Here is an 11243-nt window from a genome sequence, read left to right on the forward strand (position 1 = left end):
CACTGCACTGCAGCCTGGTAACAGAGCGAGACTCCGTCTCAAAAAAAAAAAAAAAAATCTTGTATAGAGACGGGGTTTCACCATGTTGCCCAGGCTTGTCTTGAACTCCTGGGCTCAAGCAATCCTCCCACCTCAGCCTCCCAAAGTGCTGGGATTACAGATGTGAGCCACTGCACCCAGCCTAAGTTAATACTTATCAAGCACCAACTATATGACAGGGAATGTGGAAGGCACTGTGAATATACAAGTGAATAAGACTCCCTATATTCAAGAAGTCTGCAGTATATGGGGAGGATAGACAGAAAGCAAAGACCAAAAGTATTATAATGATGAAAGTATAGAGTGTACTCTGAAAACTTACAGCAGGAGGACTTAACATAGTTTAGGGACTCAAGAAAGGCTTTGCTAAGGAACTGACATGTAACACAACACCTGAAGAAGGGATGAAGCTGGTCAGAGCCAAATAAATGAAGTGGTGTAAGGATGGAATAGATACAAAAATGGAGTAGGCAAAGGAAACAATATTTGCAAAGACCTACAAGTAAGACAGCAAGCCAAGATTGAGGAATTCATAAAGCTCCAAATTAAGAGTCTGGCACTGGCATAGTAGTTTGTATCAGACCAACCCTCAGCAAGTAAAAATTATAAACAAACACAAATACAAAAGCAACTATCTAAAGGTACTGGAAATGACCAAAAGAAGCAGAAATCAGGAGATTGAGCCCTTAAAAAGGTAGAACAACACTAGGTGAAATCCACATTTAATATGGCTTTTCCCTTCAAGCGCATGCCCATGTCGTGCACTTCTGGGATAGCTAGAACTCAAGTCAAATGCTGCAGTTGTACTGTCCTGAAGTAACATGGAGTTCTGGCCTATGAGAGCAGCTAGAAATTGAGGGGAGACATCCCCAAAAGGAGAAAGCCAGAGCCTGAAAATCTGGGCATAAATGTTCTCAAATCCTCACCTGATCCCTAAAATGTACATACACAGGAAAGGATACAACCAGACCAGCACAAAACAAAGCTGGAAGGCGGAAAGAGTTGAATAGATACCTCAGCAACTAAGGGAGATGAAGTTTAGAATCTGAGTTCCATCCGATTAGATGGTTGGGGCACATACTTTAGACTTTTCATTGTCTTAGGAGTAAAGACTATGTCCCAAGAATAAAGTATTTAATCTGAGATTAGGGATAAAACTAAAACAGATCTGTCTTCATAGTATAAAACCAAGCCTCCACAAAGTCCAAGTAATCTGACAGTAATACTTAACTTCCTACTAAAATAAAAAAACATTCTTCAGAGGAAGATGACAGAATCTAGAGTCTTTACAATGTTTCACTTGTACATTCATACAGTATCTAAAAGAAAAAATTTAAACAGGAAATAGGAAAATGTAAACCACAGTCAAGAGAAAAAACAATCAAAGAAAATAAACTCCATGGTGGTTGAAGGCCCAGATGTTGGAATTGGCAGATGAAGACTTTATAACTACTGTTATAAATATGTTCAAAGATATAAAGAAAAAGATGGTAAAGAACACACAAGGAATCTCAACTAAGAAATGGACACCATAGGCCGGGCGCGGTGGCTCAAGCCTGTAATCCCAGCACTTTGGGAGGCCGAGACGGGCGGATCACGAGGTCAGGAGATGGAGACCATCCTGGCGAACACGGTGAAACCCCGTCTCTACTAAAAAATACAAAAAACTAGCCGGGGGACGTGGCGGGCGCCTGTAGTCCCAGCTACTCGGGAGGCTGAGGCAGGAGAATGGCGGGAACCTGGGAGGCGGAGCTTGCAGTGAGCTGAGATCTGGCCACTGCACTCCAGCCCGGGCAGCAGAGCGAGACAAAGAACTATAAAAAATAAAAAATTTCTAACATGGAAATTTATAGAACTGAAAAATATTGTATCTGAAATAAAGAATTCACTGGATGCGCTTAATTGCAGACTGCATATGATGAAAACAAAGGTTCAGTGAATATGGAGATAGATCTATAGGAATTATTGAATCTGAAGAACAAAAGAAAAAAAGATTATGGGTAAAAAAGTTTTAGTAACCTATGGGGATACCAAGTGGCCTAACATACATGTAACTGAAGTCATGAGGGTTAATCTTGTTACCTCTTTTTGTTATAAGGGTCTGATCCTCTGTACGAAGAGGGTTGCTCTTTTCCCACTGTATGTATTTCTTCCACATATCTACTTGTTGAGCTTCTTGAGGAGTATTCTGAGGAGGCACCGAGGGAGCATTACGGTCCAAGCCTTTCATTACTGTCTCATATTCCTAGACAACAAGCATTTAGAATTCTTTGGTGAGCCAGGAACAACTCAGATGTATGGGGGATGGGGTAGATCAGTTTGGAAGACTGTTCAAAATGCCTACTTTTTCCAAATACCACTTTGTTAATATAATCTTAAAACTAAGAGTAGAGAGAAAGATGATTCACTCAAGAACAGATTCCCCGGAGCCCTCTCTATAAGTGATCTAGGAGGTTACTTTACAGGATATAAGAGTTGACAGATCAATAGAATTGAAGATCTGGTGGCATTTATTATTGCCATCTTTGGAGAAACTGTCTTCTAAAATTTCAGTAGTTTATATTAATAGGCTATTTTTCCTAACTTCTAAGAGTGTCAATGAATGGAAAGGTATGCATGCAATCAAAATGTGTCACTGAGAGCTATGTTATTAGATCACAGAATAATACAATATTCAGACAAACCCAAATAAGAGAGGGAAAAGAATTACTTCATCACTTCTAAGCAGAGTCTTGTCTCTATGCCCTGTTTCCACATTTTAAAAAATAATTTCTTCTAAACCCAATTTATTATATTTTGTTCGTACAAAGAGATATTTCATTTCAAATATGTCATCTCCTCAGACTTTGCAATTAATTGCTGTTAAGATTGCTAATGATTGAAAGTATCAAGAGTAATACCAGACAGGGAAAGCTCTGCTGGAAACAACAGATTCATAATAATCATTAAAATAGATGGATGGAATTCCATACCTTTGCTACACGTCTAGCATTCATATAATCTCTACTCCGATCTTCAATCATTTTTTTAGCTAAATGAATATTGATACCCTAGAAAAAACAAAAATATTTTTAAATTAAGTATAGTTTCTTAAAAATTAGCACAATACAGTTAATTTATTCATTTACTAAATAACTTTAAATTCTTTATTTTAAAAGATTTCTTGTTTAATAAAGGTTCATACAGCTCATGAAAAGCAGGGAAAAAAAAGTTCAATCGCATTATACATTTCAAAGATTAAGGAGGATGTGCTTACTTCTTATGAGCTGGCAGTAAGTTTCCATTTATCAGGAACTTTTAAAGATAGAATCATTTGAAAAGGGTCAATTATTTCATGTAAGATTCTACTAAAAAAAAAATGACATAGCTGATGCCTGTAATCTTAGCACTTTGGGAGGCCAAGTTGGGTGGATCACTTGAGGTCAGGAGTTCGTGACCAGCCTGGCCAACATGGTGAAACCCCGTTTCTACTAAAAATACAAAAAAATTAGCTGGGTGTGGTGGCGTGTGCCTGTAATCCCAACCACTTGGGAGCCAGACGCAGGAGAATTGCTTGAACTGGTGCGGCAGAGGTTTCAGTGAGCCAAGATCGTGCTATTGCACTCCAGCCTGAGCGATAGAGTGAGACTCCGTCTCAAAAAAAAAAAAAAAAAAGATGTACAGATTCATCTGGGTGAATAGCCATGGTTTGACTTTGATAGCCCTTTTTCTTTTTTATAGACAGAGTCTTCCTCTGTCACCCAGGCTAGAGTGCAGTGGCACCATCCTAACTCACTGGAACCTTGAACTCCTGGGCTCAAGTAATCCTCCTGCCTCAGCCTCCTGACATAGGACTACAGGTGTGTCCTGCCAGGTCTGGCTCATTAAAAATTTTTTTTTTTGTTAAGACGTAGTCTTGCTATGTTGCCTGGGCTGGCCTCAAACTCCTGGTCTTAGGCAGTCCTCCCACTTCAGCCTCCCAAAGTGCTGGGATTACAGGCATGAGCCATCACACCTGGCTAATAGCCCTTTTCTAACTAGTTCTGTTGTATAACACTTTTCAAAGAGACAAACAGAAGTAGCAAGGAAAGATAAACATTACCACTCAGTGAGTACTCCAAGGATTCTAAGACCTTTTCAGGGAGTCCATGAGATCAAAATAGTTGTCATTATAATACTAAGACCTTATTTGCGTCTCTCATAAAAACACAGGAGTTTTACAGAGGCTACGTGACATTTAGTATATAACACACTGAATGGAAGCAGATATGAAAATCCAGCTGTTTTCTATTAAACTAGACATGAAAGAGATTTGTGAAAATACAAAATAATGCCACTCTTCTAACTACATTTTTTGTTTTGGAAAATACAGTTTTTGGTCAGGCATGGTGGCTTGTGCCTGTAATCTCAACATTTTGGGAGGCCAAGGTGGGTGAACTGCTTGAGCTCAGGAGGTCAAGGCCAGCCTGAGAAACGTGGAGAAACTCCATCTCTACAAAAAATTGGCTTGAGAGTGGTGGCGCATGCCTGTAGTCTTAGCTACTTGGGAGGCTGAGGTAGGAGAATCACCTGAGCCCAGGAAGTTGAGACTGCAATGAGCTGCGACTGTGCCACTGCACTCCAGCCTGGGTGACAGAGTAAGACCCTTTCTCAAAAAAATAAAAATAAAAAATTCTTTGTGATCTTCAATAATTTTTAAAATCCAAAAACCATATAGTTTGAAAACCACAGCTGATGCCTGTGAGGGAACAATTTCACTAGCCTATATAGTTCTTCGAAATCACAATATACATACGAAGAACTTCCTTTTTTTCTCTTTAGAGATGGGGTCTCACTATCTTGCCCAGGCTGGTCTCAAACTATTGGGCTCAGGCAATCCTTCTATATTGGCCTCCCAAAGTGCTGGGATTACAAGTGTAAGCCACCATGCCCAGCTAAGGTTCCTTTTAACGCTAGAGCTTACTTGGCATGTGTATTTGTGTATTCAGATTGATTAGCTCAGTTATTAAAAGCAGATACCAATAACACAAAGATCTTGGATTGTAGCCACACACCTCACAAATTCAAACCAATAATCACATCACTGTAATCAGGTGATAGAGATGCACAGCAACTAAAATATAATTCCCAAAAGGTACTATTGGAAACATAATTCCCAAAAGGTACTGTTTTATAGGTCAATGGCAATGTGTATGTGTGTGTATGAATGTGTGGATATGGCTTAGTGCAGAATAAAAATAGTTTTATAAGAACTATTGTTCTTCAGAGTATCCTCTAAAAAATAACACTAATATGGAGACTCGCAAAACCTTGCAAAAACATTATAGTGCTTTCATTACAATCAATAAAGAAATGTATAACACTGATATAGAAAGGCTATAATCTACAAATCCACAATGCATAAAAATTAAAATGGTTTGGTTTATAATAAACAACTACTCTGACCTAATTTACCTCTTCATACTTGTTATAGTCTCTCCAGAGTTGTTCAATGTTGATCATCGGATTAACACAACCTCGTTGATAAACTCTTCGGACAGCTGTTATTCTTTGATTTTCTGCATACGATCCTACAGCTTCCCTGAGATTGTATAAGAAATGCCATCAATTATATTATAGCTAAATCTCATTCAACCCAGCAATCTCACTACTGGATATCTACCCAAAGAACAACTCTATGGAAAATAGTATGGAGATTTCTCAAAGAACTAAAAATTATATTTTAGCTAAATCAACTGTTTATATATATATATATATGTGTGTATATATATATATGTGTATATATATATATGTGTGTATATATATATATATGTGTATATATATATGTATATATACACACAAATACTTACACGCCTTTTAGGAAATTGATGTAATCCACCCAAATCTAAGAAATAAAAATAAAATGTTAATTATCTTTCTTGGTATTTTCACATTGAAGTGCATATATTAAAAAGTTTTAACTCTACCTGATAGGACATAATTTCCATTCCAATTTTATCCAGTGCAAAGTCATATGCTTGAGCCATTTTTTCTCTGAAATGAACATGAAAGACGTGGTTTTTAAATTCTTTTGTTATTAAAATTTATCTACAATTAGGCCAGACATGGTGGCTCATGCCTGTAATCCCATTGCTTTGGGAGGCCGGGGCAGAAGGATCACTTGAGACCCGGAGTTCAAGACCTGCCTGTGCAACATAGCAAAACCCAGTCTCTAAAAACATAAAAATTAAAAAAATTAGCTGGGCGTGGTAGTGTGCACCTGTAATCCTAGCTACTCGGAAGGCTGAAGTGGGAGGATTGCTTCAGCCCAGGATTTCAAGGTTACAGTCAGTTATGAATGCACCATTACACTTCAGCCTGGGTGACAGAGCAAGATGCTGTCTCTAAAAAAAATGAAACATAAATTATTATTTGAAGATAGGTGTAGTGGTTCACTCCTGTAATCTCAATGCTTTGGGAGGCTAAGGCAAGAGGATCATCTGAGGCCAGGAGTTGGAGACAAGCCTGGGCAACATAGTGAGACCTCATCTCTATAAATAAATAAATAAATAAATAAATAATGTCATCTCTATAAATAAATAAATAAATAAATAATGTACTTATAAGTAAAACGTAGCTTCTGATCACAGGATCAGAACAACATTTGAACATTTTCTATAAACAAAAATTAAAGACATCTTTGTAAGTATATAAAGTCATTATTTGATGTTAAGCTTGTCAATATCATAAATTGTTTCCTTTATCTACTGCTTGTGAGTTTACCAAAAATAAGGCTCATGTCTTACTTATCTTTTTATCCTTTAAGTTGCATAATTCTATACATAGCAGATTCAAATGTGGAAATCTGAGGTTCTCTCATTAATGATACATTAAGTCTGAAGATCTATTAGCTCTAAAGTAAAATGTAGAAATCTGGAAAGTATAGTTTTATTAAAATGCTACTTATGTTAAAATGTAAAGGGTACATTAGGGAAAAAGAACTTCCACTTCAATATAACACAATAAAGTATAAACAGACCAGATGTTGTGGTTTATGCCTATAATTCCAGCATTTTGGGAGGCTGAGGCAGGAGAACTGCTTGAGCCCAGTAGTTTGAGACCAGCCTAGGAACATTAGCTTACACTTGAGACCCCGCTATATTTGGAGTCTCAAACATAAGGAGACCCCACCTCTACAAAAAAATAGAAAAAAAATCAGCCAGGTGTGGCCGCTCGTGCCTGTAGTCCCATCTACTTGGAAGGCTGAGGTGGGAGGATCGCATGAGCCCAAAAGGTTGAGGTTACCGTGAACCCATGATTGTGCCACTGCACTCCAGCCTGTACGACAGAGCTGAAACTCTCTCAAAACACAAAAATCATAGCAATAAATATAATCAGGAAAAGACAATAAAGACAGAATTTTAGTAATAGACATAACTTGCCTGTTAGTTACATAGAAAAATGGCACCTCAGAAGAAGGTCTATTATTTAGATTTGGCAAAGATGGGAAGGTGGGTATAATTTGCAGTGGGGATGGTAACTTCACAATACAACTGTCAGAGACCCCTTAGATCACTATAATTGTCAGAGACCCCTTAGATCACTTAAGTAGCACATTGCATTGTGACCTGACCTGCCAAAAGTGGTACTAGCAGAAGTATGAAGATGGTTTTTGAAAAAATTTGACAACAAGCCTGCCAACAAAGTGGTTTGGTGTTGCAAATATACAGTGTTTCAGTATAGAAAGGGCTTGGGCGATTCAATTCTCCAGAGTAAGACTCATGGCCAGTGACTTTCTCTGAAGCACTTTTTTCAAGGTTACTAATTTCTTAGAAAATCCTGACTTTTCAAATCCTGACATTTCTTCCCACCTGGAGCTAACAGAAGGTGTGAGTTTATGTGGGATTAACTGTGTGCCTGGAGATGACTTGCATTCTTAAGATCCTGGTTTCACTTACTTGTAACTTGGTAGTTTACCCTTGGTTTCTCGGACATATGAAAGATAACACTTCCATAAATCAATGTGCAAAACCTTCATAAGGCATCTCTGAAATAGCTTTAAATACAAGAATATATTATCAGAATCCAGTTAAATAAATTTCATATGGACATAGATGAAATGGAACATTAAAAACACAAATTCAGCTCCCTTTATGAATTTATCTTCTTATAAATAAAAGGCAAATAATTTCCCCATTTTCAGTTTAGATAATTAAAATGCTTCTCATGATTTGTCAGGGGGGTATAATTATTTTCTTTTCCTTTTCCAAAATTTTTATGATGAACATTTTTAAGCATATAAAAAAGTTGAGTAACTACAATTAACTTGTAAAAAATCACTATCTAGATTCAATTATTGTTAACATTTGTCTTATACATACTAGGTTTTAAGTTAAACTTCAATATAAAATTTAAAGTATTTGAGGACTCACCTTTTCAACCTTGTCATAATTTTTAGCTTTAATCTGAAGAGAAACAGAAAAATATAGAATTAATGCTATTTTTTAGAGCATCAATCTGAATTTTTGACCAATTTTTAACCAACTTTGGAAATGCATCCCTATACTTTCTTATTAATTTTGTTCTTCAAAAATAACAGAAGTGTGAAGCAAACATGGGTAAAATGCATTGCAAATATACCTGTGTAAATGGAATCTATGTGGATTTTCATACATTCATTTACATAGAAATTTTGTGAATTTAATAAAATTCTGTAAAATAGTCATGAGATAAATACAGAAACATATACATACCTGATGGGTCTACCTGAATAGGAGTTTATGTATCCACTGAAGAAAAACTTAAGGCTTTCCTTTCCCTGAATAGCTACCAGAACAATCTGAGTGGCAAAAAAGATTTGCAAATTTGGACTACATATAAACATTCAGTCACACCATCAGCCTACAATATTGCAGATATTGTGCTAGGCGTGGGTGCTACCATTGTCAATAAGACAGGTCTGCCCCTGCCCTCATAGAGCTTACAGTCTTATGGGGAAAATAAGACAAGGAAATAGAAGGTCATTGTAAGATATTATGATTAAGTGCTAAAATGAAGAAAGTACTGGGTGCTACAGGAGCATTTTGGAAGAGCAAAAGACTTAAACTCAGGGAATTGCAAAAGATTTCCTGGAAGAAGATAACTTTTTCTAGGAGAATCTGAGGTATTTGGTGAAGAAAGGGAAGAGTTATTCCAGGCAGGAGAAATAGCATGTGAAAAGACCAAGATTAAATACTATTAGATTTCTCTTTTCTTTGAGTATTTTCATCACATAGTGGGTGGGATTAGGTGCTCAACTGTGTTAATCAGCAAATCTGTTTCACCCAGATAGGTAAATACAAATTTTGGCTGATTAGAGAAGTTTTGGTCCTTTTATCTCAAGTAGTACAGTAATAAAGTATTCCCAGTTTTATGGCTTAAGCTGCTGCAGATGAGAATGCTGATGACAGTCTCTTTTGCTTTTGCTGATAACTTGTTCTCTTTCTGGACTTTTTAATCTTGATCTTTAGAGTTCATAAATTTTAGCACACACTTAAACACAGGTCTTTGTACTTTGAAGCAGTTCAATCAAGGCTCTGGAGTCAGACCTCTTAGGTTCACAATCTGGCTATCTACTTAACCTCTTTTTCCCTCAGCTGATTAAGAGGGATAATAATATCTACTTTGTTAGGGCTATTCTGAGGACTCAATGGGTTAATAAATGTGAAGCCTTTAGAATATTGCCTAGCAGGTTGAGCACTAACTATCATTTATTACCACAAACCTGCTTGGAACTCAGCATGCCCTTTGAACCCATATACTCAGGGCTTTTAGCTCAAGAATAAGTATCTCTCTTCTATTTGTTCCTTTTTCTCCTTCTAGAACTATATATGTTAGATCTCCTGGTTCCATCCTTGAAATCTGTTATCTTTACCCTTCCTTTGAATTTTTGCTCAAGGTGTTAAAATAGTTTCTCCAGTAGATCCTACAGGCAATTCATTTAGGGCTCCATGTGACTATTCTCTTCCACTTAGCCTATTACTATATTTGGTTCATACATAATGGTTTTTGACTCCAGAGTTTTTAATACAGCACTTTGAATCCTGTGTTCACATTACTTTGTTCCAGTTGTATTTCTCCTCTAGCAGCTCTATTTTGTCAGGGATCTGATACTTTTAGTTTATATTCCTTTCTGGTTGCTGGATCCTTCAGATGTGCTGTTATTTTTTCCTGTCTATTCACTGAAGCTGTGTTGGCAGTCCTAAAGTAGCAGAAATTGACCCTTCTCTACCATGACAGCTGTGTAGCAGGTGTAGGCAGCAAACAAGCTGCTGCTAGTCCTCTGCCAAGAAACCAGAAAGAAATCTCTGCTCAAGAGTAGGGAGGACTCAGCCTGCCTGTTTTGATCCTTTTTGGTTTCCAAGAGGCCAGGCTGATGTCAATGTTTGTCTGGGGTAGAGACATTTGAGGGGTTCCAAATTTTCTGTGGGTTAGCTTCTTAGTCCTTTCCCTAGGCTCTCTACTGGGCCTCTTCTGTGAGATTCCCATAGAACCTGAGGCTTCCTTGCATTCGGTTGCTTGGCTTAGTAGAGGTAAATAGGCTGAGTTGAGAATGGGAATAAAGTAGGATGAGTTTAAGTCACCAGCTTCCCAGGTGCAGGTGAGATTATATATAGTTCACACAACTGGTCAGGAAAACCAAAGCTACCCATTGGGAAAACAGTCATAGAATATTAATAGTTAATTCCCAGAAGAGAAAATGTAAATGGTTAAAAGCTATATGACAATGTGTAAACCTCCAATGTGGGAAAGACAAATTAAAATAATAGATATTACTTAACAACCATTAGAATGGTAAAAACTTACAAAGTTATTAACGCTACTGAAGCCATGTAATGAAAAGGCACTTCACACACAGCTGGAGGAAATATGAATTGTTACAGCCTTTATGGAAAGCCATTAGTAACAGCTATTCTAATAAAAAAAAAAAAATGTATCTTCTGACCCAGGAATTCCACTCCTGGGATCTATATTATAAAAATAAAAAGCAGGCCGGGCACGGTGGCTCACACCTATAATCCCAGCACTTTGGGAGGCCGAGACGGGCGGATCACGAGGTCAGGAGATCGAGACCATCCTGAGCAACACGGTGAAACCCCATCTCTAATAAAAAAAAAAAAATACAAAAAACTAGCCGGGCGAGGTGGCGGGCGCCTGTAGTCCCAGCTACTCGGGAGGCTGAGGCAGGAGAATGGCGGGAACCTGGG

At 37.6% G+C, this 11243-nt stretch overlaps 1 protein-coding gene across 2 annotated transcripts in view; it reads right to left on the bottom strand.

Annotated features, from left to right (window-relative positions):
• Positions 1-11243, bottom strand: part of CSTF3 (cleavage stimulation factor, 3' pre-RNA, subunit 3, 77kDa) — a 79605-nt gene that overhangs the window by 16399 nt on the left and 51963 nt on the right. For both annotated transcript variants that reach the window (XM_011936367.1, XM_011936368.1), the window contains exons 4-10: positions 8430-8462; positions 7956-8053; positions 5985-6051; positions 5868-5902; positions 5473-5599; positions 3012-3089; positions 2122-2284 (exon numbers count right to left, since the gene is read on the bottom strand). In XM_011936367.1, the coding sequence (XP_011791757.1) occupies positions 2122-2284; positions 3012-3089; positions 5473-5599; positions 5868-5902; positions 5985-6051; positions 7956-8053; positions 8430-8462 (601 nt within the window). The remainder of the gene's footprint in view (positions 1-2121; positions 2285-3011; positions 3090-5472; positions 5600-5867; positions 5903-5984; positions 6052-7955; positions 8054-8429; positions 8463-11243) is intronic.

This window comes from Colobus angolensis, unplaced genomic scaffold, assembly GCF_000951035.1.
Source record: "Colobus angolensis palliatus isolate OR3802 unplaced genomic scaffold, Cang.pa_1.0 Scaffold152, whole genome shotgun sequence".
Classification (NCBI taxonomy): Eukaryota; Metazoa; Chordata; class Mammalia; order Primates; family Cercopithecidae; genus Colobus; species Colobus angolensis.